The sequence below is a fragment of the Drosophila miranda genome, chromosome 2, assembly GCF_003369915.1.
Source record: "Drosophila miranda strain MSH22 chromosome 2, D.miranda_PacBio2.1, whole genome shotgun sequence".
NCBI classification, from domain to species: Eukaryota; Metazoa; Arthropoda; class Insecta; order Diptera; family Drosophilidae; genus Drosophila; species Drosophila miranda.
In genome coordinates this window covers 28353957-28380533 of record NC_046675.1, presented here as the reverse complement: position 1 = coordinate 28380533, position 26577 = coordinate 28353957, and the positions used below count along the sequence as shown (strand labels likewise).

General features: G+C 50.8%; 8 protein-coding genes across 10 annotated transcripts; 5 read left to right on the top strand and 3 right to left on the bottom strand.

Moving 5' to 3' along the window:
- Positions 1-215: 215 nt before the first annotated feature.
- LOC108156135 lies at positions 216-1185 on the top strand. Its single transcript, XM_017287447.2, has 3 exons — positions 216-517; positions 576-878; positions 941-1185. Exons 1-3 carry the CDS (start codon positions 359-361, stop codon positions 1157-1159), a joined length of 681 nt encoding a protein of 226 aa, XP_017142936.1. The 5' UTR covers positions 216-358; the 3' UTR covers positions 1160-1185.
- On the bottom strand, positions 1110-2024 carry LOC108156136 (single-stranded DNA-binding protein, mitochondrial). Its single transcript, XM_017287448.2, has 4 exons — positions 1919-2024; positions 1766-1856; positions 1595-1703; positions 1110-1501 (listed from the first exon to the last, which is right to left on the bottom strand). The coding sequence occupies exons 1-4, from the start codon at positions 1940-1942 to the stop codon at positions 1279-1281; spliced, it is 447 nt and encodes a 148-aa protein (XP_017142937.1). The 5' UTR covers positions 1943-2024; the 3' UTR covers positions 1110-1278.
- Positions 2025-2553: 529 nt separating this feature from the next.
- On the top strand, positions 2554-4048 carry LOC108153861 (palmitoyltransferase ZDHHC6-like). The gene has a single exon (XM_033388658.1). It carries the CDS (start codon positions 2653-2655, stop codon positions 3928-3930), a length of 1278 nt encoding a protein of 425 aa, XP_033244549.1. The 5' UTR covers positions 2554-2652; the 3' UTR covers positions 3931-4048.
- A 268-nt stretch (positions 4049-4316) lies between these two features.
- On the top strand, positions 4317-7263 carry LOC108156138 (GPI ethanolamine phosphate transferase 1). Its single transcript, XM_017287452.2, has 2 exons — positions 4317-5211; positions 5281-7263. Exons 1-2 carry the CDS (start codon positions 4353-4355, stop codon positions 7242-7244), a joined length of 2823 nt encoding a protein of 940 aa, XP_017142941.1. The 5' UTR covers positions 4317-4352; the 3' UTR covers positions 7245-7263.
- LOC108156137 (probable multidrug resistance-associated protein lethal(2)03659) lies at positions 7215-13604 on the bottom strand. Of its 2 annotated transcripts, XM_017287451.2 has the most exons (9): positions 13515-13604; positions 12253-13279; positions 11683-11768; positions 11476-11623; positions 11242-11417; positions 10996-11186; positions 9341-10926; positions 7637-9275; positions 7538-7573 (listed from the first exon to the last, which is right to left on the bottom strand). In XM_017287451.2, the coding sequence occupies exons 2-9, from the start codon at positions 12327-12329 to the stop codon at positions 7538-7540; spliced, it is 3939 nt and encodes a 1312-aa protein (XP_017142940.1). In that variant the 5' UTR covers positions 12330-13279; positions 13515-13604. The 2 variants fall into 2 exon arrangements, with proteins under 2 accessions (XP_017142939.1, XP_017142940.1); XM_017287450.2 differs by lacking the exon at positions 13515-13604 and having other exon boundaries at positions 7215-7573; positions 12253-12329.
- LOC108153863 (GPI ethanolamine phosphate transferase 1) lies at positions 13314-16165 on the top strand. Its single transcript, XM_017283960.2, has 2 exons — positions 13314-14256; positions 14315-16165. The coding sequence occupies exons 1-2, from the start codon at positions 13491-13493 to the stop codon at positions 16138-16140; spliced, it is 2592 nt and encodes an 863-aa protein (XP_017139449.1). The 5' UTR covers positions 13314-13490; the 3' UTR covers positions 16141-16165.
- Positions 16166-16757: 592 nt separating this feature from the next.
- LOC108156378 (TBC1 domain family member whacked) lies at positions 16758-20328 on the top strand. 2 transcript variants are annotated; one of them, XM_017287791.2, is made up of 4 exons: positions 16758-16998; positions 18421-18663; positions 18728-19092; positions 19146-20328. In XM_017287791.2, the coding sequence occupies exons 2-4, from the start codon at positions 18457-18459 to the stop codon at positions 19672-19674; spliced, it is 1101 nt and encodes a 366-aa protein (XP_017143280.1). In that variant the 5' UTR covers positions 16758-16998; positions 18421-18456; the 3' UTR covers positions 19675-20328. The 2 variants fall into 2 exon arrangements, with proteins under 2 accessions (XP_017143280.1, XP_017143279.1); XM_017287790.2 differs by lacking the exon at positions 16758-16998 and adding an exon at positions 17933-18020.
- A 269-nt stretch (positions 20329-20597) lies between these two features.
- Positions 20598-25814, bottom strand: LOC108156377 (zinc finger protein 850). The gene is made up of 3 exons (XM_017287788.2): positions 24709-25814; positions 24204-24645; positions 20598-24144 (listed from the first exon to the last, which is right to left on the bottom strand). Exons 1-3 carry the CDS (start codon positions 25476-25478, stop codon positions 21532-21534), a joined length of 3825 nt encoding a protein of 1274 aa, XP_017143277.1. The 5' UTR covers positions 25479-25814; the 3' UTR covers positions 20598-21531.
- Between the last annotated feature and the right edge of the window lie 763 nt (positions 25815-26577).

The following is a 26577-nucleotide window of genomic DNA, read 5'->3' as shown; positions in this document are numbered from 1 at the left end:
GGCTACAGATCGCATACCGGGATACCTTCAAAAGTTTTAGCTTGTGGATCCTCATATCAATACAGTCAGGCAGAGTTTTCGATCTCATGGATAGCGAAATCTAGTGAAACAATAAGAATACTCTTGTGGCTCCACGGGCATAGATCTAACATGCATCATCAAAGATCAGAGCAGTCTGATCAAATTTCATGTAGTAATTCCAATCCTAGTCAGCCTTGGGTTAACACCAAATGTTTTACTAGAATAGCAAATAGAATCAAAATTTCAGGCTTCCCCAAATCTACATACTCGTACAAATCGGAAAAACGGAGTTCCAAATTTCCCAAATTTTTAGCGAAATTAATCAACTAACATAATTATGGCTCAAGCAAATGTATCGGATCCCGTGCCTTTTTTATATTTAGATTTAATGGCCGATCTTTTGATGCATGAGACGAAGGAAATAGCATTGGAATTCGAAAGAAAAGCAGAGTTAATAAGGGAACAAGAGGCCGCAGTACTACAGAATGCCAAACTTGTGAGTACTAGAGGACCATAGGAGCTTGTAAGCCCCTGACTCCCTGGTCTTTCATCAGCTCATCAAAGTCGATCAGTTTGTGGGAGATGTTAAGGCCTGTACAATGAAACTGGAAATGGATCTGGATGAGAACGAGCAGTTGCTGGCTGAAGCGGAGAAGGCAGCCTCCAAATTAGAGAGATCCTGTTCAACGTTCCCAGCCAACAGTGGCCGCATAGAGCCCTTGACGCATCACACCTACTTGGATCTGTTGAAGCAAATCGAGTCCGCAAAGAAAATGAGCGAAGAGTGCAACATCCTCAGAGCAGATTTCTATGCCTTTGGCAAAGAGACAGCCGAGCGCTTGGCTCCTGCAAATGTGGTAGGATACAGATTAGATGTCTTATAATGTTTTAGAAATACTTAAGGTAAATCCATCCTTAGATTGGCCAACTTATAGACTATCACAACAAAGCTTTGACCACCTTGGAGGATCAGATCGAACAGTTGGAGGGCAAGGTCGGAGCTATTGCCACCGAATACGAGGAGATTACTGAAGATCTGGGCATCAGCAGCTTGTCCAAAACATACACATGCGAAATGGCCAAAGAGGTTCTAGCCAAAGATTTCTGTAATGATCATATTTTGAAAAACAACCGATAACATAATGGATTCATATGAATACTATTCACAATGTAAATGCAAACGTTTAAAACTGAAAGTTCAACTTTTTCTGCTTAAGATTAGGGTTTCTGTTCGTGTTTGTCTTTGATTCTTAAATTCTAATTATTGGCATCGCGGAAGAAGAGCACATCGTCTGCGATGATGCTGGTGCTGGTCTTCTGGTTGCCCTGCTGGTCCGTGATCTCGCCATAGGTGATCTTGCCCTGCACCATGGTGCGCTGTCCCTTCTTCAGATACTCCAGCACAGTGTCGCGCAAATTGGGCTTGAAGACGACCACGCGATGCCAGTCCGTGCGCTGGGCCCAGTCGCCGTTCTCATATCTGTCCAGGGGGATAAAGACAAATCCGATTACAAATCGTATTCCATTGCGATTCAATTAAGAAGACAAACACATGCAGAGACTCTGTACTCACTTGTAGTTGGTGTGTGTGGCGACGGAGAATGTGACCACTGGATGCTCCTGGGAGCCGCGCAGCTGTGGATCGGCCCCCACACGCCCCAAAACGGTGACCGTGTTGACAGCTGCAGTTGTTCAAAAAACAATTAGTAAGATTTCGTCACTGTACAGTCTAATTACCACGCACTTTTTTCAATTTTGGCGGGTGCCACCGATGTCGTGGTTGAGGCTCCGCGTGCCGGCATGTTATGCCGCAGGCCACCTAGCACCGGCCGAAGCTGCAATCAATACACAATCAATTAATACACTGCTTTTGCTTGCAGTGGGACTCATAACCTACCGCATGTCTAACTTGTTGCATCATTTTATTTTTTTGCGAATTTCAACCAAATTGTGATTTAGAGATGCACACATGTGTGTGAACCGATAACAAAAGTGAACTTAACCCCCTCAAACCGCCAATATTTAAACACAATAAAAACCTGAGGTAATCCACGGAAATTAATCCTAATAATATATTAAATTTTTCTTGTAGATCCATTTCATCCTTCATTTTTACTTAAGAAAAAGACTACGATACCTTTCACGTGAACGGCTTTTAAATTATTAAGGTTTCTCAATTTCCGTGAACTGTATTTTAATAACCACCGGGCGCCAACGGGTTAATGTAACCTGTGAATGAACGGAAAAGAATTCATCGATTTCAAAATGGCAAAAGTTTTATAAATATTAATTACATGTTAAGGTCTTCACCATCATCTTACAAGTAAATTCACCTTGTATGGACTGCTAAAAAAAGAGGGGCTCCACGCCCCTGGATCCTTCGAGTGATTAATATCCTCCATATCCCCTCTAGTACATGGATGTCCGATAATCTCAGCAGGCTGCGGCAGGATTTGTTGAGGCAGGCACATCATATTGGGTACTATAGCTATCAAGTGAGCCTTGACAAATACTTTTGAAGTATAGGAAAACCCCGATTCCATTAGAGAACTAGAACACACCAGATAGTCAACTTCAATTCGAAATTTAAACAAAAATATAAAAAATAATTGTAGCTTTAAAACGGAAATCATGTTCTGCGATTGGTTGAACGAATTGCAGCGTTTCCTGCACTGGGGACCCTTGATTGTCTTTAGTTTGATGACCTGCGTGACCTGGACAACCGTACACGTGAATGCCATGTGGTGGCCGCCCGCGGAGTCGTTTAACGCTGCCATCAACTTCGTTCTGATTGTGTTGCTCAATCTGATTACCCTTTATCACTTTTGCATGTCGATTGTGGTGGGACCCGGCCTTCTGCCGAAGCATTGGCGGCCCGAAAACCCCGAGGACGAGCAGTTCTTGCAGTTCTGCAAGGTGTGCGACGGCTACAAGGCACCGCGGGCGCACCACTGCCGCCGCTGCAAACGATGTGTCTTGCGGATGGACCACCACTGCCCGTGGATCAACAACTGCATCGGATGGGCCAACCAGGCGAACTTCTTCTACTTCCTGTTCTTCTTCATGCTCGGGAGCATTCAGTCAGCCCTGATCATTGGCTTCTCCTGCTACGAAGGCATCTATCGCAGGGCCCTGCTGAAGCAGGGCGATACCGACGGAATCCGAGTCGTGATGACCCTCCGCAGTGCCATGGCATGCATGTACAGCCTGGGCATTGTGGTGGGCGTGTTGCTGGCCACGTTTAAGCTCATGCAACTGCAGATCAAGGCTATAATCTGGAACCTCTCCGAGATCGAGGGCTGGATCGTGAAGAAGGCCGAATACCGTCGCTACGCGAGTAGTTCGATTGGAATTGCCATTCCCACATTCGACTACCCGTACGACATGGGCGTTTGGCGCAACATCCTGGAGACCTTCACACCCAGCGGCGACGGCATCAACTGGCCCGTTCGCCCCGGCTGCGATCAGTACACTATGACGCGCGAGCAACTGGCCCAGAAGGAGCAAAAGCGGGCCCGCACCCGCACCTACAGGTGCATAGCATCGGCCACAGGGTACTGGCTGCCCATCTTCTCCCAGGGCCTGATGGCCACCATTTGTATGCCCTGCGCTGACGATCCACGCATTGTCGTGCACAAGGGCGATCTCGTGCAGGTGACACGCGTCCAGGAATATTGGCTCTACGGCGAACGGGTGCTCTCCAAGCGGGAGCAGAAGCTCCAGAAGAAGCACCAGCTCAAGGGGCACATACGCGGCTGGTTTCCGCGCTGCTGTGCCGTCGAGCAGTTCGATGAGGACCAGTCTGCCGGTGACACTGTGGATGTCAATCATAACACCGATCAGAAGAAGACCAAGACCGGATCCAAGACAAAGAAGCGCAAAACCAAAGCCCAGCACTTTTTCCCTTAATTAAAGAGCGTGTTGGCGGTGCGTCTATCGTTTGTTTCCTGCTGGTTAACCAAGGCATTCATCTCTTAATAATTTATGCTGATACTTAATACTTTGGTTGTAAAGCGGTTGTACATTCTCCACACATTGAGTTCCGTGAACTTGAGATTAGTGCTCGTGGCAGGTGCCACTGGCACTCCCACCATCAGATTTACGGGACTTAGAACTGTAGGCAACGGCCGTGGTCCAGGCATAGCTGTAGGTCCTGCGATTGAGGATCGAGTCATACGGGGCCGGATTCTGCAGCCAGTTGTGGGCAACCGATGTCGCATCTTAAAGAAATATCAGACTGCCGCATGCTACTGCCATCCGCATCTACATATCATTTAGTATCTATCAGAGCAGGCCTTTGATATCTTGTTAAGGCTTTCAGGTGGGTCGAAATGTATCTGGTGCTCCTTCAAATCCCACTTTCAATAATAGGAAATATAATTTTCCTGCTGTACCGTCGTGTGGCATTTCGGCTGCTCGGAAAAATAAAGACACACGTGGAAATGTGGAAAGTGCAGGCTCTAGTGGTGCAGATCCTGCTGCTCAGCTGCCTGCTGAAGATCTACTTCGAGGGGAGTCGTCTTCTGCCCCACCTGAAGCCCCAAAAGGTGCTTCCGGAATCGGGAATCGGTCCGCCGGCGAATCGTCTGGTGGTTTTCCTCACCGATGGCTTGCGCGCCGAGACGTTCTTCGCGGATAACTGCAGCTCCGTGCCGGACCTGCGGGAGGTATTCGTGAAGCAAGGACTCGTGGGGATATCCCGCGGCAGTGTGCCTACCCTCGTGCGCTCCGGCCAGATTGGCATCTTTGGTGGCTTCTACGAGACTCCACCGCTGTTCCGCACTGGCTTCCAATGGAATCCGTCGACATTCGACACTGTCTTTAACCGCAGCAAGACCTCTTTATGCTGGATAGAAAGTCAGACGAATGTCTACACAAAGTCCTTGACGAGCGGAATGTTTCAGCACCACTCATCGGATCCCAAGCCCAAAGATCCTTGGGTCCTCCTTCAGCTCCGCTCGTACCTGGGCATCAATGAAACAGTCGACAAATTGCGGTCTAAGACGTCTCTGATATTCTTCGTATATCTGGGGAATATTGCTACCGAAGGTCCCTTGAGCAAGCGCTATCTGGAGAGGCTGCATTCTGCACAGCGCGGCATCCGCGAGACCTATGACCTGATCGAGAGCACCTTCAACGACAGCCGCACTGCATATCTGATGACATCGAGCCATGGCATAAGTCATTTGGGTAGATATATTCATTAAAAGCGTCGCCTCGCTGTTGAAATTTGAAATCCTTTGGATTTTTTCCTTTTAGGCTCCAATGTCGCAGGATCCCGGGATGAAACCGATACGCCTTTCTTCCTCTGGGGTTCCGGAGTGCGCCAAACGGCCCATAATGTGGCCCCCACCTTTGCTGCAAACAACGCAGGGCTGCAGCGGCCCCTCATCGACCTGCAGCAGATCCAACTGGCGCCCATCATCTCTGCGTTGATCGGTGAGCCGCCGCCAGTGAACAATTTGGGCAGATTGCCATTGGGCTTCCTGGACGTGTCCATGGAGCAGGAGACGCAGGCAGCTCACTTGAATGCGCTTCAACTTCTGGCCCAGGCGCAGCTCTTGATGCGGCACCACGAGCGCGGTTTCTTTGACAAGTTCCTGCCGCAATTCAAACACCTGAACCAAAGCCAAGTCGAGAGCTATATCCTTGAAATGGATCGAGAGATGCGGATGGGCAGAACGCAGGAGGCACTGCAGACGATTGAGAAGGTGGCAGCGCTGGCGCAGGAGTGCCTGCGGTACTATCATAGCTACTATCGCATTCCACTGCTGATTGCCACGATGGCTGGACTCTTGGGATGGATATACTGTCTGTTGGTCCAAGCATCGCAACAGGCCAGAAACTCCAGTGAGCCGCCGGAGAGCGTTGAATTGATCTCGTGGACGAATGTGATGATGGGCGCACTGGGAGTGGTTGTTAGCGTGATAATCCTCCTGCTCAAGGTGCCCTTCCTGACTGGCTTCTGCCTTTTGCTGCCCATCTACATCTGGTGCATGGCCCTGGCCGGACGACCACTGCAGGGCAAACCCATCCGCTACCGTCTGCTGCACCTCAAATTGATCCTCGTCTCCATTGTGTGTTTCATCGTTCCCATTTTCCGGAGGGGCTTGCTCTGCCTGCTCTATGTGGGACTCGTGTGTTTCTACAATCGTCGGCACTTCAAGAAGATGTCTCCGAGATTCTTGGCATGGCTGGGATTGGTCTGCTGCCTCAGCGTCCTGCTCTTCTGCCTGCAGTGCCCGTCGACCCTCTCGCTGACAATTGAATACGGAATGTATCTCCAGGGGGCGAGCATGCTTCTGGCGATTCTCCGTCCCCTGATCCTCGGCGAGAAGTATTGCGCATCTGTGTGGATTATCAACGCGGGCACATTGTTGATCGGTGGCTATGGAATGTATCTAAAGGAGACTGGAGCGACCGTGCCGCTGCTTTTGCACACCGTTTGCTGGGCGTACCTCCTCTATGCCTTTGGATCGGTGCCGTATGGCAAGAGGTTGCCTCCGAAACGCCGCCTGGAGCTCATCTGCTTCAACCTGATGACCCTACACACGCTTCTCAGCGACTCGTTCGCCTCGCTCTTCGCCCAGGCCCTGATCTTCGAGTACAAGATGGGGATTGACGTATACCAAGAGACGAAGCAGCCCCGCAATGCACTGGAACAGAGAGCCGATGAGAATGAGGATCAGAACGAGCCGAAGATTGTGTGTCCAGAGGAGAACTTGGCTCGAGCCAGCTACTTTTCCGTCTCCATTCTCCTGTACTTTCTCCTGGCGCTGCTCGGCACCGGCCACTGGATCTGCAGCTTCACCTTCGCCCCGTCCACTGCGCGACTCTTCGCGAAGGATTGCTGCTATGGCCTCACGGCTTTCTTTGTCCTATTGAAGATCTTCATACCGTCCATCATCATCTTGTCGAGCATGTACGCCCGCAGCGAATACGCGCGCAAGAACATCCGTTTAATCTTCATCTCTCTGATCCTCACCTGCAATGGCAGCTTGTGCTTATTCCTGTTTGTCGACCATGGCCTGTTCTGGCCAGCGGCTCATCCATCTGTAGTGCATGTCGTCCTGATCAACACTGCCGTCGTTTTCCTTGTGGTGTGCTCCTGTGTGACGAATTTTTTCTTCCGAGGATCTCTCCAGGCGAGACCTACCTCGTCCTCAACGAAGATCAACGAAGAAGTCCCGTCGTCTCAGAGCGATGTCCAAACCAATGTTTAATCTTCAAACATAATCACTTAAACTTAACCTAGAACTAAATTAAATGTCTGCGACTCTTCTGTGAGAAACTTTATCCTAGTCCTAGTTGTGCGAATGGTGGTTTACTTTAAGTAGAAACTAAATTAAATGCAGCTTCGGCTGGTGGATGGTGGCGTCGTTGTGGGACAGCCGGAATAAAGCATTGATTAGCGAGGATTTGCCCTCTCCTGAGCCCCCCTTCATCCTTAATCTTTGGTACAGATTAATCTGACGATTAACTACAACGTATAGTATGCTTAGAGCTAGCCGAGGGTCTATTCCGACTTGGGTTTCTGAGACTCCTGATGGGCCTGTAAAACAAGGAAAATGGAATCCAATTATGAGAAAGACAAGCCAATAGTTGCAGCACTCACCCTTTCAGCGACCTTTAGGAGACCATCGAAGTGGCTCTGGCCACCTTCCATGACCATGCCATGGAATATCTTTGAGGCGCTGCCGGTCAAGAGCTCGTATGGTGACCCAAACTCCACCACCTGTCCGGCATCCATCACCAGGACCCGATCCGAGTCCATGATTGTGTTCAGGCGATGAGCAATCGTTAGCACCGTGCAATCGCGGAATTTGTTGCGGATGGTGGCCTGGATGAGGGCATCTGTCTGCGGATCCACATTGGCCGTAGCCTCGTCCATCACTAGGATGCGGTTCTCGCGGAGAATGGCACGTGCGAGGCATACGAGCTGCCGCTGGCCGACACTGAAGTTGTGGCCGCCCTCGGATATCTTGCTCTGCAGGCCGTTGGGCAGCTCGCTGATCAGGGGCTTCAGCTCCACCTCCTCCAGGGCATCCCAGAGCTTGGCGTCGCTGTACTCCTCGAAGGGATCGAGGTTGTACCGCATACTGCCCGAGAAGAGCACCGGTTCCTGGGGAATGATTGAGAGCTTGCTGCGCAGATCGTGCAGCCCGATGTCGGCCGTGTCGCGGCGGTCGATGTGGATGGTGCCTTCGTTGTAGGACAGTCGGAATAAGGCGTTAATTAGCGAGGATTTGCCCGCTCCTGTGCGTCCCACAATGCCCACCTTCTCCGATGGTCGGATGCGGAAGTTCAGGGCCCGAAGCACGTACTTGGACTGCGGATCGGGGAAGTAGCGCAGACTGAGATCCTCGGCAATAATCTCTCCCTCCTCGGGCCACGTATCGCAGGGCTTCTTCTTCGGATCCGACTCGAACTCTCCCTCCGGCTCGATCTCGTCGTACTCCACCACCCGCTCCACGGCGGTCATTGTGTTCTCCAGCTCCGCGGATTGCCGCATGCCCCACTGCACCATTCCGGTCATGCCCATGGCCTGGGTGATGGCCAGACCGACCTCGCCAGAGCTCTCCGGCGGATTGATGAAGTAGTTCAGAATTATGATGACGATGTAGAGCGTGCAGAACAAGTCCAAGTAGTAGCCAAAGGCTCGATTCGTGGCCAGGAAAGCGTAGTAGCCGGAGCTATGCAGATCCTGCAGATTGTCGAACTCTTCAATGAGCGCCTTCTGTGCTCCCAACGCGCGGATGGTGGGCAATCCACTGATGGTGGCCCCCAGGTGCGAATATATCGGAGACCTGGCCACCGCCTCCAGCCGCTTCACATCGCGCGATGTCTTCAGGTAGAACTCTCGGATGAAGTAGAAAATGATCGCCAGAGTGAGCGTCAGGATTAGGTAGTACGGATTCGTGATGCAAATGACGACGACGATGCCGGCGAGAATGAGGAAGAGCTGCACCACATCCAGCATTACGGTGGGCAGCAGCTCATCCAGCTGCCCCAGATCCTTGGAAAAGCGATTGAGGATGCGGCCGGAGGGATTCGTGTTGAAGAAGTACATGGCCGCCCGCGTGATACCGCGGTACATGGCGTTGTGGAGGGTTGTGGAGCTGCGCATCGCCATCTTGTAGAAGAGCATCGTCCGCACGAGGGTGAAGACCACGACGGCCACATTCAAGGCGGCGAAGTAGTACATGTCCGCCGGATCCGAGCTCATCTCTGCCTTATTGCTGTTCTTGTTGACCCTGCAAGAAAAAGGCAAAGATCCATTAGAGCCAATCCGTGAGGGAGCTCCGATGGAATCACTTACCAATAAGCGAGGAAGATATCCGCCGCAGAGCAAACAATCTGCGTGGCCAGGCAGAGGAACAACATGAAGGAGATCATAAACCAGCTGCTGCCTGCCGTCAGATACTCCTTGTAGAGCCCCACTCCGATCTTGCCCTCTACCCGCGGCTCTTCCATCTGCAGCGCCGCCTCCTGGGCCATCGACTCAGCCATGGAGCTGAGAGAAGTGAAGCTATTGTTGCGGCTGGTGGGGCGACTGATTTTGCCGCTGCCACGTCTGCTCAGCGACGGTACGCTGAGGCGATCCATTTGGTCCCCCACGGCCACCTCCAGCTCATCCATGGAATCGTCCTCGTTATTGGGATTGGTCAAGAGCCTGGCAAAGTCCAGACCACTGCGCTTCATCGAAGAGTAGGTGCCCATTGCGCTGATGCGGCCCTTTTCCATGATAACAATGAGGTCGGCTTGCTCCAGGAACTGCAGCTGGTGCGTAACGAGGATCACCAGTTCGCTGCGCAGGTAGCCGTGCATGCACTGATCGAAGAGGTGGCGCCCCACGTGCGTGTCCACTGCGCTGAGAGGATCGTCCAGGAGGTAGATGTCTGCCCTGCGGTACACTGCCCGAGCGAGGCTGATGCGCGCCTTCTGTCCGCCCGAGAGGGAGGCTCCTCTCTCGCCCACAATCGTCTTGTCGCCGTACGGCAGCAGCTGAAAGTCCCGCTCCAGGGCGCACTTCTTGACGACAGTGCGGTAGCGATGCTTGTCCCACTCCAGGCCGAAGAGGATGTTCTGGCGCACGGTGCCCGTGAAGAGCCACGGCTCCTGCGAGGCGTACGAGTAACTTCCGTCCACCCGCAGGCTGCCATTCTCCGCGGGGAGCTCCCCAAGCACTGCCTGAATCAAGCTGGATTTTCCAGCGCCCACGGGCCCTATCACAGCCACTAGCTTGCGGCGTCCAAGCTGCAGATTGATGTCCTCCAGCGTGGGCTCTGCGCTCTGGCTATCCCACCTGGCTGTGAATCCGCTAAAGTCCAGCAGTTTCTCCGGCAGGCCGTTGGTCTTTGGGCTATCACCAATCACGGGCTCCTCCTTCTGGATCTTTGACTTGTCGCGCACTTGCGTCTCCGGATGATGCATGAACGTCTCCAGGCGGCGGATGGAGACGAGCAGCTCCGCAAACTGCGAGATTCCCTGCGGGAAGAACATCGTCACGGACCGCCGCAAGATGTTGTAGTAGGCGGTGACAAAGAAGGCCTTCTCGGCGGTCAGGACGTTGCCCAGGAGAACGAAGGCTATGAGGCTGGTGGAGATGAAGATGCGCGACAGGAACATGGCGAAGGAGATGAGGATGCCGCGGATGTAGTTGACCTGCTTGATGCATTGCATCTCCTTGAAGCGTGTGAACTCCACCAGCTTTCCGAAGGGCTTCTCCCAGGCATACATTTTGATCACCTGAATGCCCGAGATTATCTCGTTCATCATCCGCACGCGTTCGTCTGTCCGCAGGGCAGTCATCAGTCGGAGGACGCTCGTCCGCTTGCCCAGGTAGGATTGAAAGGGCAGGAAGAGGAGCATCACGGCCACGCCGAACAGCGAAGATACTCCAATCTGCAGTAAAAGAGTGGGACGGCTGGTTAGAAGGGATATTCAGGCTATGGTATTCTTCTCCGCACTTGCCTCGATGTACATGAGATACGTGACGACTATCAGTTCCAGTGGAGCCACCCAGAGATAGTGTACGTTGATAAGTACCATGTCGAAGCGTCCGACATCGTTTGACAGCAGATTCACCACCTGCCCCACCGTCGTGTCCCCCAGGGCAGTGCGACTGAGTCGGAGGGACTTCCGATAGATAAGGCTGCTCAGAGCTGAAATCCACGGAGATGAGAAAGAGATGAAGTATTCCCTATGGAATGAACTCACCAATGCGCATCTTCATCCCCAGATGAAGGAGGCCGAGCATGTAAGGGTGGCCGAAGAACACTGTGAACACGGAGGCAGCAATGAGGCCGGTGGCATAGAGCTGCGCTTTGAAGAGATCCGTATCATCGCCGGCAAAGTAGGCCATTATTCCAAACAGACAGATGGGCTGCGTGACCCTGAAATTGTGTGCGATTAGTGGACTAGTCTGATTCGGAGAGGAATCTGGGCACTTGCTTGGTGAGGAACTCCTGTAGGAACAGCAGCACCCCAGTGAGCACCAAATGACATCCAAAGACTCTGGTCATAACGCGACCCAGGCGGGGATTCTTATTTCTGACTACCTCCTCGTCCCAGGCAGCGCATAATCGATCGCCCAATGAATCTATGATTAAAAGGAAAAAGAGTTAAATGTTTGGAATGCAATTTGGAAAATCCCTGTACCTGACTTGTGCTCCTTGAGGGCCTGATAGAGATCCTTCTGCTCCAGGGTCTTCTTGCGGCCCTTGAAGAGAACGGGCATGGCAAAGCTTCATTGCACAGATATATCCGGTTTGGGTTTCGTTTTTGTGAGAGGAGTAGAACAACACCACAGTTAGATATAGGTAGATATCCAAGAGCCAAAGATAGCGATAGAGTTATTATGATGTTATGACACCGCAGGTTCGAATCTTATCAGGGGTAATAATAAAAACAGTTGCCACCCGAGAGATACACACGAGAACATATTTCCATACGGTATACGCGCACCCTGAGTCCGTCTGAGTCACTAGCACTTTTGTCGCAAGATATTGAGAGCCTGATCGGTCAGATATCATGGTTTTTCATAGGGTTAGTGCCTCCCCAGAGAGAGTCAGAGAGCGTGAGAGTTCAACGAAGAATGCCTCGGGCTATGCAAATTAAGCGAGCCATTGAATGAAATAATCAACATGTCAGAGAGTTGTCACGCTGCCAGTTCTATGGGAGCCCCACATTCCACAACCCCAACCCCAACCCCACCCCCTTGTTACTCACCAGAACATCAGCGACGAGAGGGGATTGGATGTCTCGCGGGGATTCTCCGGTAGTTCGTTGGCTTTCATCGACTGCATCTTGGAGGACGCTGGTTATTAGAACTTTGTTTGATTTAAATCTAAATAGAATTGCACTTTGAATGGCTTTATTTATTGCTTCAAGCTACTCAAGGGAAGGGTTTTTTGTTGAGCTCTCGATCTTGATTGAGATCTAAATTAATTAGTGCCCCGTCAATCGGTAGATCCGTGGTTGAGCAAATCCATTGCGGACACGCGCTTGTCTCTAATTATTAATTAGTTTGGCATTAGCACCGGTATTAGGACAGGAGAAACCAGATGGAAATGCGAGCGATTTCGCTTTAGAACTCCGATCGGACTCCGATTTCTATTTGCGTTCAAGGCGGCCGAAACTTTTCCACTCGCACCTGCACTGACTCTTGACATTTGCTTCGATACGCGGCGAACCCGTTTCACGGTCCACACAGGCACAGATGCTGGACGAATCTGTAACTACTCGTACGCACGTATCTATATCTATCTGTCTATTGTATAGTATCCATGTACTTCGAAAAGCGAACAATCCAATTCGAATTTCGTAATCTGTATTTTGATTTCATTGGGGGTCGCCTTCACATGGCACGGCGTGTTCATCTGCTTCGCGTACGCTTCTACGACTGTGATGTTCACGCTCGCTCCGGCAGTCGACTTCTAACGCCCGCTCTATGCCTCGGTCCGATTGTTATAGAGCCCAAAACTCAGGCCCCAACGTTCCGCTCTCTGTCGCTCTCTGTATTTCTCGCGGTTTTTGTGCCAGGTTAAGATCGGAATCGCTCTCTCTCTCTCTCTGGGCCCGTTGCTTTCCCTCGCTCTCTCTCTCGTGCTGTAAATTACTGGGGCCTCGTGAGTGGTCTTGTGGTATCTTCTTTCGGCACACAACAGATAGGCCATGGTTTCCTGGTTTCCACTGACACTTTACTCTTGTAATCAGTCATTATACACATTTTATCACAGAGATTATGTAGTGTAGCCTGAAAGCACATAATGTTCTTGGTGTTATTTCGAATGCAATATTGAATATTTATCAAAGGCATATGAAAGTCGAACTTAACGTTCATTAAGAACTAAATGGCTAGATAGAATTGGCTAAGAACTAGAAAGGCCTGCTCTGATAGATACTATATGAGGTTTCGATGACAGTAATTTGATGTTTCAAGGAATTCACAATTCAAAAGTGAGAGAATGTTTCGTTCCTACTATACGTACGGGCTGGTGCAGCTGCTCCTCTTTGCGTCCGTCTACGTGGTGTACTTTCGGGGGACGGACATCGGGATCCTGGAACCGCAGGCGATGGAGTCGCTCAAGGAACGAGTGCCGGCAGATCGTCTGGTGGTTTTCGTCAAGGACGGGCTTCGTGCCAATACCTTCTTCGAGGACTACTGCAACAACCTGCCGCTGCTGCGGCAGCTGTTCCACAAGCAGGGTCTAGTGGGGATAAGTCACCCCGCGGCAGCGCCCACCGATTCGAAGTTCTCTTCATATTTGGCCCTTTTCGCGGGCTTCTATGAGGATGCGGCATCGGTTGCCCACAACTGGCTGCTGAATCCGGCCCCGTTTGACTCGATCTTCAATCGTAGCACCTACAGCTATGCCTGGACCACGGCCCATATGAAGCAACGCTTCCCAGACATCGACATGCCTACAGTTCTCAGTCCCGAAGTCACGCCGGGCGTGCGAAAGAACTGCAACGAGATGGAGGAATCGGTCATTCGGGCCGTGGAATTGTTTCTGTTGAGCGAATCCCAGGAGTTGCAGGAGAACAGAGGCCTCCTCTTCTTCGTGCATCTGATGTTGGGAGAAGATGCCAGTGGTGCACCTGCCACGTGCGAAAATCTCAAGTTCACGGATCGCAGTGTGTGGAAAATGTACAATCGCTTCGAGGACTGTTTTCCAGACCAACGAACTGCCTATCTGCTGACCTCCGACTTTGGATTTCCACATTCTAGTGGTGAGATCGATCTCACTGAAAGCTTTCATTTGCCTCGCTCACATCTTTGCCTCCTTAGGATGCTCGAACAAAAGTAATAGCCTTGTGGAGGCTCCGTTTTTCCTCTGGGGCTCTGGCGTTAATCATCTTACGACCATTCGAGGCCGCAGCTTTGTGGTCAATGCCCAGGAGATGAGGCTGCCGCTGCATGTACTGAGTCCCATTCAGCTGACACCCTTGATGAGCGCACTTCTGGGTCAGGCCCCGCCGGCGAACAATCGCGGAGAGCTTCCAAGAGGTCTCCTCAGGACTAGCAACCGCTATGAGGCCCACGCCATGCACACGAACGCGCTCCAATTGCTGGCGCAAGCGCGTCACCTGCTGAAGCGCCACAGGTCTGGACTCTTCTCCCGAGTAATGCCAGTGCACTGGCTTAACACCAAGCTGATGGACAGCTTCGTGAAGTCGAGTCACGTCCTGAAACAGCAGCAGCGCTTCAAGTCCTTGCTGGAGTTCACCAGCAACTTTATGCCTGTGATTGTTAAGTGCATCGACTACTTCATGGATTACTATCGCTACGTCCTCGTGGTGGCCGCCTCCAGTGCGTTGCTCGGATGGGTCTATTGCTTGCGTTGTCATTTGGAGAGACCAGGACAGTCGAGGGACTCTGATGAGATTTCGGAAGGATTATCCGACTGCCTGTGGGGATCCACCATCATCTCTCGTGCGGTCACGCTCTTCCTCGTAGTCCTCATGTGTCTCCAAAGAATCCCCTTGCTGATGCAGGCCGTTTTCCTGCTGCCCGCACTCGTGTGGGTCCTGGCACTGAAAACACTGAAAAGGAGTGGCAATATGGTGACCATCTGCGGCTTCCTGTTACCTCTGGTGCTAGCACTGATCTGCCTCGGTGGCTTCTTTCGACGATACATCATGGCCCTGGGATACCTGAGTTTCGCCTGCTACAGCACTCGGAGTGCCTTTAGAGTGCGCGGCCCCCAGTTCTATCTGTGGATGCTGCTGCTCCTAGGACTCGCATACATCTCCGTTCTTCCCGAATCCATTGGCTGCTCGGAACGCTATATTCTACTGATCAGCATTCCGCTCACATTTGTGCGCCCCCTGGCATTTGGTGTCTGCCCCAATGGGATGCCTTGGATGATTAATGGCGCTATACTGCTGGCCGCCTTCGTCCATGTTGCAGTTGCTCCGGTGCCCTGGATGATGGTTCTGGCGTCGTGGGCGTACTTCTGCCATATCGCATATTTTCAACGACGCAGTGTCCAGATCATAGAGCTGGTCATCTTCAACCTGAGCACGCTCTACACACTGACCTGCACATCGTACGAGACGCTGGTTATTCAGATGCTTGCGATGGAACTGAAACTAGGACTGCAACTGAGACAGAGGAGCACCGACATACATTGCATCAAACCAAAGGCGACTGCCATGTACATACTGGTGTACAGCTTGTACTCCATCTTCGTGTCTGGCAGCATTCCTGCTTTGGTTGTGGACTTTCCCCGGATCCTGAACGAAACCTGTTTCGGCTACACTATCTGGACCGGTGGCCTGGTGATGGCGTTGAAGCTACTGCTGCCCTGGTTCCTCACGCTCTGCATCCTGGGAGATGCCTATAAAGATGTGTGGTCCCAGGAACGCCAGATCTTTGCCTGGCTGATGTTCATGTGTAGCACCATGTCCGTCGGGCTCCTGTTGTGCGTCGTCAATCACGGTTCCGGGCGGAAAATCGTCAGCAGTGTCGCGGCCCTTGCCGTGGTGCAGGTGTTTCCTTTCCTGTGGCTGCAGCTATGGCGCCTGGCCCACTCGAAGGTGGGCAACAAGTGGATCTCCCAGCTCTCGAATGCGCCTCCCCTCATAAAACAAAACTTAAATCTTAGCGCTTAAATGTAAAATAATAGTATTTTTTTTTCTTCTTTCATTTACGGTATTATATACTTTTCGGTATGTTGTGAAGTCGAAACCGAGATGATCCGTTTCCCTTGGTATATTACGGTATGTTTCTGAGGGTCAGACCGTATACTCGATCGATAGGGTCACACTGCACACCTGACGCTGATTTCTCTGGGGGTGTAAATGTAAAATGTAAAATAACAGTATTTTATTTTTTTGTTCTTCCATTTACGGTATTATATACTTTTCGGTATGTTGTGAAGTCGAAACCGAGATGAGGGTATATACCGCTATGCAATGGTATATTTGATCCGTTTCCCTTGGTATATTACGGTATGTTTCTGAGGGTCAGACCGTATACTTGATCGATAAGGTCACACTGCACACCTGACGCTGATTTCTCTGGGGGTGGACGGGGTGGCCAAGAGTAAAATGTAAAATAATAGTATTTTTTTTCTTCTTCTATTTACGGTTTTATATACTTTTCAGTATGTTGTGAAGTCGAAACCGAGATAAGTGTATATACCGCTATACAATGGTATATTTGATCCGTTTCCCTTGGTATATTACGGTATGTTTCTGAGGGTCAGACCGTATACTCGATCGATAAGGTCACACTGCACACCTGACGCTGATTTCTCTGGGGGTGGACGGGGTGGCCAAAAGCAAAGTTAATCATAACAATATTCCTACACATTGTGCGGGCGCAAAGTGTATGCGAAAAATAATAACCCGAATGTGCAACACTGTTTTATGAAAAAAAAAAGCTACGCGGACACCCCTACATATTGCGCATTGCACGACCACAGCAGGAGCAGCAGCAGCAGCAGCACGAGAACAGCGTAGCAAAAGGTGAGGCAAAAAGTTTACACGACGTATGTGGGGGCGGACGGGACGGAGGCGTTGGTTAATAATAACAATTGGTATGTATTGTGTCGCACACACAGCTAAGCGGAGAATCACGGTACATGTGTCTATGCGAGGGCTCCACCGCGCACACAGAGACACTTGTTTTCGGGGCGCGTAGGCAAAATCAAAGCAATGTGTCGCTTTCCAGAGAGGGCTTTCGCAATGGCTATGTACATGTTCTGTTGAGAAACACAAATGTGCGAGATGAAGAGTGGATACCAAAATACGACTCGAGGATCGGGCATGCCTGATGTTATTAGATTTTGGCGAAAATGGCAGCCACTGGCAGCCAACCCAAAAGTTTTAGTGGGTGGGTGGGTGGCCATGCCCCAAGGCGTTATGACGTGTTGTCATTGCGGCGTGAGGCACGGAAACATTTCAGTTTGCTTGTGCCAAATGCGATCATGTTTTATGACTCGTCCCGCAGTCCGCAGATAAGGTTCTAATTCCGATTGCCCGAGGTCGGTTGTCGCTGTGGCAATCAGCGGAAAAGTAACTAATTTTCTTTGCACTCTGATTTTCTCCGATCTTTCGTTCGTTTTTTCCCCCAGCTGTTTATTCGAGTGCGGGGCGCAGGCACGGCCCAGTTGCCTCAATTACTTGCAGTTGCTGCACTTGCGATTCTCTCATTAGGCAGGGGGGGGGGGGCATGGAGGGGCGAAACTGAAAGGCCCACAATCCGATACGATTCCCTTTCTGGGCTGTGCTGTGCTGAGCTGTGCTTTCACTTTTGGAATCGGAAGACTTATGCAGCAAGTGGCTTAGTAATGGTTCGATTAAGGAACCAATTAACAGCTGTTTATCCAAGATACGGGACGGGCACTGGCAGCTCCTATAAACCAGCGTTGAGGCACATTTTTCCGCATAGTCGGTTCCTCGGCTGGCTGTGGGCCATGCCTTCCCTATTTTTCTCGCACTACCGTCACAGCATCGACTGCTTGGAGCTGATCCCCAAGGATGACAAGGTGTGACTGACTATGGTTTCACGGCCATCTCTCAATGGTATCTCCTTGAGTTGCCCCCAATCTAATGTTGATAATGTTGCTGTGAGCTGTGATAAGAGTGGGACCGTCGTCCCAAGATTGCCAAAATTCTGTCGAGAATGGAAATGGAAATGAGTAATTTTTGTTCAGAGCCATGGGGGGCCGCCGTCCACTTAATTGCGCACTTTGTATCATCCCAGTTGCGAGTGCTTATAGGTACAATAACAATAATAACGATAATGCAAATTACCAGTGGTTCTATCTGTCCCTCTCGCAGTCCCGTCCCTCTCCCTTTGAATTTGCATACATAATGGATGGTTGTGGAGCCAATCCATTTGGTGGGCGTACTTTGATGTAATACTCGTACTTTCTGTGCCTTCAGTTTGCTGTCGTTGCGGCAGGAGAGTTGGCGTTGGCGATGGCCACAGCACCGCGCTCACTGGACACCATCTCACTGTGCTCGACCGTCTCCAGCTGCCCGGATCGCAATGGCTTCTACGGCGGCTTCCAGCGCACAGATAAACCCAAAGAGCCCCTGTCCAAGGCCCAGATTATAGCCCGCGAGAAGAAATGGCTATACATGATCGAAAATTGGTCCATCTACATGTCGAAGAACTACAAAAAGGTGAGATAGATGCCCTCTACTCGATTACCATACATTCCTGTAATCCTCAACTGGATTTTTACAGATTCGTGATCGATGTCGCAAGGGCATACCCAAGTCGGTGCGGCCCAAGGCCTGGTTTTATTTATCCGGAGCATATCTGCTCAAAAAAAAGAATCCAAATGTCTACGAAGAGCTGCTGGAGAAGCCCGGCAATCCGGCGACCATAGAGGAGATCAAGAAGGACAAGCACCGTCAGTTTCCGTTCCACGAAATGTTCCTCGACGAACAGAAAGTCGGCCAAATAGAGCTCTTCAACGTGCTGAAGGCCTACTCCATATACAACCCCAAGGTGGGATTCTGTCAAGCGCAGGCACCGATAGCTGCTTTCCTATTGATGCACCTGCCAGCAGAGGACGCCTTTTGGGTGTTTGTGAGCGTGTGTGATGTGTAGGTCCATCTATTTCCAAGATTTGCTCTGTATTAACCGATTTTCTTTGCAGTTACCTGCAGGACTATTTCATACCTGGCCTGGAGGTGATACAGAACGACGCGGGCATACTGGAGGGCCTGCTGAAGAAGACCTGCCCGCCAGTGTATCGCCATCTGCAGAAGCACAAAGTAGAGCCGCTGCTGTACATGACCGACTGGTTCCTCTGCGGCATGACTCGCACCCTGCCCTGGGAGACGCTGCTGCGCGTGTGGGACTGCTTCCTGGCCGAGGGCATTCGGGTAATCTTCAAGGTGGCCCTGGTCATAATCGGCGCCTCGCTCAGTCGGCACAAAGTGCGCAAGACCTGCACTGGCCTCTGCGAGACCCTGGCCGTGATGCGCTCCCCCCCGGAACACATCCTGGAGGAGGAGTTCATCATTAACAACATGATGCGTCTCAACCTGCGCGTGGAGGACTTTCAAATAGAGCATACGCGCCAGAAGGCGCGCCGTGCCAAGCAGAAGGCCCAACAGGGCGGGAATCCGAACGATTCGGGGCCCAGCAACAGTAACGGTCGGCGCAACATGCCCACATTGTGAGGGATTTGGATCACGAGCACGATCAGGAGCACGAGGCCAAGCAAGCACATAGACTACTGCAGCAAATGGGCGGCAACCAATTGTTACTAAACACACACATCGCATATTTGCATGGATTTTTTACATTTAATGTCGAATAGGAAGAGCGTCGTGCACAAAGTGGATGTGGAGTCAAGGAGAGGTGGCAGGAGAGTGACCAGGCTGTCGGTCAATTACGGAGATAATATTCCATTCCAATCAGTTTGTCTAATTTTAAGCCAATTCTGTTGATTTGTATCTGTATTCTGTTTTGGTATTCAAAATCGTATTATCGTTATCATTTAGTTGCAATTATTACGAGCGTGCAATTGTTTATGCTTTTCAAAAGTATTTATTATAATTATTATTTATTATTATTAGCCTAGTTTGAGTACCCCGTACATATCGTATTATAATCATCCCCCACGAGACACGGCCACCGTTTCCCAGGCAGCTCTAAGGAGTATGGTCTGGTCCACATATTGTATGAGCCGCACAGTTCTACAACTACGTTTTTCCACTAATTTGACCCGTATGCAGCTCTGCCTGCAGCCTGCAGCCTGCTGCGGCTTGTGGCGGGTTTAGACAAAATTGAAATGAAAGTTTATGACTAATATATATATATATAAACCCCAACACGATTTTACCAGATAATGCATTTTTCTTATAATCCTTCTGGTAAAATGACGCCCGGAGCACCAGCCGTATAGCTCCATTGATCGATATAAAGCCGATAAATAGGGGAAAGGTAAAAATGTAAATGATACGAAATGATACGATTTTTTATTGATTTGCTCAGCCATAAGTTCATTGTTCAATATTTGTGTTATTTGCAAAGTTAAAGTGCCGACAGAAATCTATATATCATCATCACAAACCATCATTCCCATAGAAACACATGCATATGTAAGTCGATTAGTTCTCGAAAGGAATTTCTTATTTATTAAAATTATTCGAGCAGAGAGCTAACCAGAAGGAGTGCATCTCACATGCTCAAGCTATCATCTACATTGGGGGTCCCGCGCACACTCTAGCTGAAAGAGGAGCTTTCAAAATTTAGATCTGAGCTCAGCCAAGCTGAGGGTGCACATACTGTCGGCTGAGTTGAAATATGATCTGATAGCTGTGCCGTCGCCGCCGGCAGTCCAACCCGGAAAGCCCTTGGGCTCAACACAACGCATATTTTGCGTACTTCAAAATCCCCTCAGTATTCCCGCCTACCTTCGGAAATTTTGCTCATAGATTTCTTTTATGGTCTTGCCAATCATTTGTCGTAATCGGGTTATCCAACATCTGTATCTATATAAAAAAAACTTCTACGTTGTTTTAAGATAGTCACCTTAAAACTTCCGATTTGTACATAGCCCATCGCTATATCATATCATATGGCTTGCTGATGAAGACAAACATGCTTGATCGAAATAAAAAAGCAGAGGTGCCACGGGCGAGTCTTCAAAGTTTTCCGCACTTGAACCAGTGCTCTTAAATAAGTTTTCAGCTCGAGTTGCGGCTACCTCACTGAAAGCGTATAAATATAGTTAAATTATTGTATAGTCTTGTAAATATCATTGAAATCTGGTGGAGTCTGTGGGCGCTTGACGCTTGACGGCTTACAGCTACTAAAATGAGAGAGGGTGTCTTAAAACTTTAAATCTAGCTATAAGTATGAGGGGAAGCTAGGTGTTATACGGTGTCTAATGGCTAATGTCTAAGAATACTTTTTGCTTAATCTCATTCTCAGTCCTTTAGAGAGACTCGATTATTCGGTTGGCCACTGGAAGTACACGTTATTGTGGATACTGGGAATGGGAGGTGGCAGGTGTGTGTGGGGTGGGCACCCTATCCCAGCATATACACATCCTCGAAATCCAAATCCACCACCTCGTCCAGTAAATGCGGCGGTAGCGGCATATATGGACCATTGTTTGGCGTCGAGCCTGATTCATTGTCACTGTTTGCTGTTGGCTGACGGTCCTCGTCGGTCTCCTCCTCGTCCATTAGCTGGCGCACCTTCAGCATCCTCTCGTCGCTCTCGTCCACTGCCGGATGGTGCTCGCGGATGTGCTGATGCAGCTCCCGCATGCTGTGCACTTCAGCCGCCTTCTCATCCGTCCCGCTCTCGCAAAGTTGGCAACGAATGTAGCCGGCATGGGGCATATGCTTGAAGCGGTGCTGCTGCAGGACCCGCCTGCACTTCGTAGCCAACTCCTCGTTGCAGTCTTGGCAGCGGTAGAGCCCCTCGCCTACCTTCCGAATGTGCAGAAGCTGCTTGTCCAGGCCGTGCGAGACGTTGAGGTGGTTGTGCCACACCGCCTGGTTGCAGGTGGTGAAGTCGTCGCCGCACTGGGGGCACATCAGTCGATAGGCAGAGGCTTCAACGTCGTCATCTTCCGCGGCGGTGACGCCAATCGCGTCCTGCTCCTCGTCATCAAACACCTCTTCGGCGCTGGGCTTGTTATCGCACCGATTGGTGTCCCGATTGAGATGCTTGAAGAACATCTGCTTGCGCACAAACTCTCCGTTGCAGGTGAGACACTTGAAGGAGCGGTAGGGCAGGTGGCGGAACTTGTGCGACTGGAGCTGCCCGATGGCGCCCTTGGTATGAGTGACGGTGACACGCTTGTAGCACTCCAGGCATAAGTAGTGGTGGATGTCGATCTGCCGGAAGTTCAGGCCCTCGCGGCTATTAAAGTTGTGGTGCTCCACGATGTGCTTGCGCCAGAAGGCGTGCGAGTCGAAGTTCTTGTTGCACTTGGGGCAGTAGTAGGTGATGAAGTCCATGTCCACCGCATTGTGGTACGAGATGCTGTCCTCCAGGGTGTTGAGACCGGCCGGCCGTGTCGGACGCTTCTCGGACTGCGGCCAGAGTGGACGACTGCTGGCACTGGATGAGCCTGATGAGGAGGGCACAACTGCATGCGAGGGTGATTGCGGCCTGCTCTTGACGCCCGTGTCCCTGTCCTTTTCCTTGGACTGAACATAAGAGTACTGGGGCTTGGTCTGTAGCTCCCGCCAGGGCGTTTCGCGCTCGTAGATGTTGTGCCGCGTCCTCAGATGAGCGGCAATGTTGGGCTTGTGGTTGTAGCAGGTGCCGCACACGAGGCACTTGAGGTACAGGCGGAAAGGCAGATGGCGAAAGTGGTGGTCCTGCAGCCCCTTCAACTTGGAGTTGCACACAATGTCGTTGCACTGGGTGCACTGGTATCGGTACTTGTCCAGTTGTCGCATATTGAGATACTGCCGCTTGTCAAAGTTGTGGGCCTCGTTGATGTGGCGGCGCCATTCGAACTGCGTCTTGTACTCCTCGCCGCACGAGGGGCACAGAAATATGTAGTTCTGCTCTACGGTGCCCGACGATGGGGTGCTTGTGGCCGCTGGCGATGATGATGGAGTCAATGCTACTGCTGGACCCGCTCCTAGTCTCCTCTTCTTGGGCGACTCCTCTTTGCCCTGGGATTTGTCCAGCTTCTTGGATCCCCCGTACTGAGGGGGGTCCCGGAACGTATGTGCCTCGCTGATGTGCAACTTGAGAGCCACTTGGGTGGGGAACAGCGTCCCGCATTCCACGCACTTGTAGCGATTCGGGCTGGGCGGCGGCACGCCAGCACTGACAGTGGGCAAGTCCTCCTCATCCGCCATCTGCATCTGCTCTCCAAAGTCGTTCTCCTCGTCTACACTTGAGTGCATCAGCTCTTCGTCCAGGAAGATGATCTCGTAGGTCTCTTTTCCCAAGGTCACAATTTGTCTGCGCTGCTGCTTGGGCGACGCAAACGGCGCGGCTGGTCGTCCGCCTCTTTTCAGGGTTTTGCGCGACACGTAGCCCACACGGTGGTAGGTGGCCAGATGCTTGACCAGACCCTTGCGGTCCGTGTAAGACTTGTGGCATTTGCGGCACCTGGCGTACGCCTTGAATGGCAGGTGCGTGATCCTGTGCTGCTGTGCATTCTGTATGCCGTAGGCGTTCGTTATGATCTTGGCGCATTCCGTGCACTTCAGCTGGCGATCGTTGATTATCTCAAAGTTGAGCTTCGTCACGTCGTTCATGCCGTGCACCTGCACCACATGGGTGCGCCAGTGCTTCTTCTCGATGAATTCCTTGCCGCACTGCGGACACAGGTAGTCGATGTGTGGCTCATACATGTCATCGCTCCCGATACGGCCTCCCCGCCGCGGGGCATCTTCAAAGTGCGGTGACACGTCATCGAAGACGCTCCCGTTTCCATTGTCCTCCCAGTCGTCGCCTCCGCCTCCGTCTGTCGTTTTGACGGGTGATGGATCCGGCGAATCCTCGGGCATCAGCGACTCCAGGTGGTGCTGCTTCAGCAGATGACTGACCAGCTCGTGGTGCTCCGTGTAGCCCTTGTAGCACAGCTTGCAGCGGAGCCACTCGGGCTGCGACAGATGCGTGAACTTGTGCGCCCGCAGCGTCTTAATGGTGTTGGGGATGACAATCTGCGGAAAGGGGTAGCTCTTTAAGAGGGGCAATCTCCAGGACTAAGCACCTAACTCACCTTCTTGCATTCGAGGCACTGCATCTGCATGTCCACGCTGATGAAGTTGAGCCCCCTGCGACTGACGTAGTCGTGGACAAACTCAATGTGCTGACTCCACTGGGCGTGCGTGTCGCACTCTGTGCCGCAATCGGGGCACATGTAGTGGATGTAATCCTCGCAAAGATCCGCACCTCCATCGCCGGAGGGACCTCCTTGGTAGCGCTTCTTCCTGCGCCTCGGCGGGGATTCCTCTTCCACCACAGATGGCACAGTCTCTGTCTCCGGCTCGAGAAGATCGTTCCGCTCATCATCCTCCTCTGGGAACGGGTCCTTGCGTTGCATTTGTTCTGTGCGCGGCTCCCGCACCCGCGTCTTGCGGCCCGCCAAGTTGAAGCCCTCCCGCATCATGGCCACCACCTCGTCGCAGTGGACCATCCTCAGGTGGACCATCAGGTCTTGTCTGCAAAGAATTTCTGCGTAAGTAAGCTGAATCCTTTACGGTTCGCTCGAGGGTCCCACTCACCTGTATTTGTACTCCCGTTTGCAGATGTAGCACTTGGTGCACCTGAACGGCAGATGGGTGAACTTGTGCTTCAGCAGGTTCTCCCGGCTATGCATGGCGATGCGCTTGTTGCACTCCAGGCACCGATGATAGAGCTTGTCCATGGCCATGAAGTTGAGGCCGCGGCGCGTGTTGAACTGGTGCATCTGGTTCATGTGGCGTTTCCAGAGATCCTGCTGCCGGAATTCCGCTCCGCACGCGGGGCAGATGTAGATGACGCCCAGCTCATAGTTGATGGGAATCCCGTTCGCATCGGTTGCATTGATCTGCGAGGTTGTGGGCCGCGTGAGCACGCCCGAAAGACGCCCCTCCTTGGGCCGACCCTGGCTTGCCCTGGGCAGTGAGTGGCGATGCATGGGACGCACAGGCGGCGCGCCAAGTGGACCCGGAGGCGCCAGCAACGGTGGGGGCTGTGGCTCTCCAATGCTTACAATCGGCTCCAGATCGAACTGAAATATGGCATCATCATCCTGATCGGGTTCTCTTGTTTTCCCACTGTCACGGCCGGTCTCCTCCTCCGCATCATCCTCCACATCATTATCATCATCATCGTCGTCGTCCTCCTCGTTTTCTTCGTCCTCGTCGTCGCCATCGCACTCGGGAAGAATGTCGTCACTGTCGCCGGCGGGATTGCTGTCCAGACCGTTTTCATTCGCATATTGCTCAATCTCCTCCTCCCCCTCCTCGAAGTCTGCCGAGAACATGGACGTCCACAGGTCCATTCCTTCCATATTTGGGAGGACCTTGTTGTCTGTCTGCGACAACAACAACTGTCTGCGAGTTTGTGTGCGCTGAGTGCGTGAGATTCGTTTGCGAGAGGTTGGGGGGACCAGAAGTTGTTGCTGTTGTAAGAACTAGTTTTCGTATCCTACGCCGATTTTTCCTGCTGCACCAGCTTGTCGCCGTCGCCGAAGCTCCTTTAAAGTATCAACGTCAACATCTTCGCATTCGCGTACTTCGCACTTGGTCTAATTGCATTTCACTTGCAAAATTAAATTAATTTAAAATATTGCAAAAATTCAAAATTCGTCTGCAAAAATCACAGTCAGTGTGACCGCGGATTTATCAATAAAATATACCGCCCGACTCTCAGAAATATACCAAGATATACCGTCGCATTTTAAAAATATACCGTAAATATACTGACGAAGTCAAGTTCTGTTATAGATATTCCTCATTTTTGATATTCCGTTGAATATTACTAGCTATATAGAACATTTAACCATGCCCACATAATTTTATACGATTGATGAATCAATTTTCTATTTAACTGGTGTATTCTTAATACTTGCTTTTATTGCGTTTTGCGTGAAAAGAGGTTTTAGCGAAATAAGTCAAATGAAAAACAAGTAGCGAAATAGGTCAATCAAAACAAACGAAAAGGGAAATTCGTTCATATTTCTAAATTTTAATATTCCATTGAATAATGCTGGCAAACTAAATCTTTCAGTAATGCCCACATAATTTTATCCCATTAATGAATAAATTTTCTACAAGGTTGGATTGTTTATAATCGTTGTTTTTATTGTATTTATTGTAAAAAAAGGTTTAAACGAAAAAGTTAAACAAAAAAGAGTCGCTTCATAGCGTGTAAGCCGTTGTACAGGCCTCTGTATACCCTATTTTGTTAATTTTATATGAAAGTATATATATTGATATGAAGATAAAACGTAACTAATAAAGACCTTTTCGCAAATTGACATTTTTTAGACATATTCATGTATATGATGAGTGTTTTGTATATATATCTCGATCCTGATACCTATTCTTGGTCCCTACAAGAAGACAATAAGCTTTAAAATATCGTTGAAATATTGAAAATAATATTAA

What these genes read in the sequence shown, in the direction of transcription:
- LOC108156135 (XM_017287447.2), top strand. Translation starts at nt 359, where the DNA reads ATGGCTCAAGCAAATGTATCGGATCCCGTGCCTTTTTTATATTTAGAT. An exon ending in TACTACAGAATGCCAAACTT is followed by an intron (nt 518 to 575) that starts GTGAGTACTAGA and finishes GTCTTTCATCAG; the next exon opens with CTCATCAAAGTCGATCAGTT. An exon ending in GCTTGGCTCCTGCAAATGTG is followed by an intron (nt 879 to 940) that starts GTAGGATACAGA and finishes ATCCATCCTTAG; the next exon opens with ATTGGCCAACTTATAGACTA.
- LOC108156136 (XM_017287448.2), bottom strand. Translation starts at nt 1,942, where the DNA reads ATGATGCAACAAGTTAGACATGCG. An exon ending in TGCAACAAGTTAGACATGCG is followed by an intron (nt 1,857 to 1,918) that starts GTAGGTTATGAG and finishes TATTGATTGCAG; the next exon opens with CTTCGGCCGGTGCTAGGTGG. An exon ending in GCCACACACACCAACTACAA is followed by an intron (nt 1,502 to 1,594) that starts GTGAGTACAGAG and finishes CCCCCTGGACAG; the next exon opens with ATATGAGAACGGCGACTGGG.
- LOC108153861 (XM_033388658.1), top strand. Translation starts at nt 2,653, where the DNA reads ATGTTCTGCGATTGGTTGAACGAATTGCAGCGTTTCCTGCACTGGGGA.
- LOC108156138 (XM_017287452.2), top strand. Translation starts at nt 4,353, where the DNA reads ATGTATCTGGTGCTCCTTCAAATCCCACTTTCAATAATAGGAAATATA. An exon ending in CCATGGCATAAGTCATTTGG is followed by an intron (nt 5,212 to 5,280) that starts GTAGATATATTC and finishes TTTTCCTTTTAG; the next exon opens with GCTCCAATGTCGCAGGATCC.
- LOC108156137 (XM_017287451.2), bottom strand. Translation starts at nt 12,329, where the DNA reads ATGCAGTCGATGAAAGCCAACGAACTACCGGAGAATCCCCGCGAGACA. An exon ending in CCTCAAGGAGCACAAGTCAG is followed by an intron (nt 11,624 to 11,682) that starts GTACAGGGATTT and finishes TTTTAATCATAG; the next exon opens with ATTCATTGGGCGATCGATTA. An exon ending in CTACAGGAGTTCCTCACCAA is followed by an intron (nt 11,418 to 11,475) that starts GCAAGTGCCCAG and finishes ACACAATTTCAG; the next exon opens with GGTCACGCAGCCCATCTGTC.
- LOC108153863 (XM_017283960.2), top strand. Translation starts at nt 13,491, where the DNA reads ATGTTTCGTTCCTACTATACGTACGGGCTGGTGCAGCTGCTCCTCTTT. An exon ending in TGGATTTCCACATTCTAGTG is followed by an intron (nt 14,257 to 14,314) that starts GTGAGATCGATC and finishes TTGCCTCCTTAG; the next exon opens with GATGCTCGAACAAAAGTAAT.
- LOC108156378 (XM_017287790.2), top strand. Translation starts at nt 17,949, where the DNA reads ATGCCTTCCCTATTTTTCTCGCACTACCGTCACAGCATCGACTGCTTG. An exon ending in TGTCGAAGAACTACAAAAAG is followed by an intron (nt 18,664 to 18,727) that starts GTGAGATAGATG and finishes GGATTTTTACAG; the next exon opens with ATTCGTGATCGATGTCGCAA. An exon ending in TTTGTGAGCGTGTGTGATGT is followed by an intron (nt 19,093 to 19,145) that starts GTAGGTCCATCT and finishes TTTTCTTTGCAG; the next exon opens with TTACCTGCAGGACTATTTCA.
- LOC108156377 (XM_017287788.2), bottom strand. Translation starts at nt 25,478, where the DNA reads ATGGAAGGAATGGACCTGTGGACGTCCATGTTCTCGGCAGACTTCGAG. An exon ending in AAACGGGAGTACAAATACAG is followed by an intron (nt 24,646 to 24,708) that starts GTGAGTGGGACC and finishes AATTCTTTGCAG; the next exon opens with ACAAGACCTGATGGTCCACC. An exon ending in AGTGCCTCGAATGCAAGAAG is followed by an intron (nt 24,145 to 24,203) that starts GTGAGTTAGGTG and finishes CCCTTTCCGCAG; the next exon opens with ATTGTCATCCCCAACACCAT.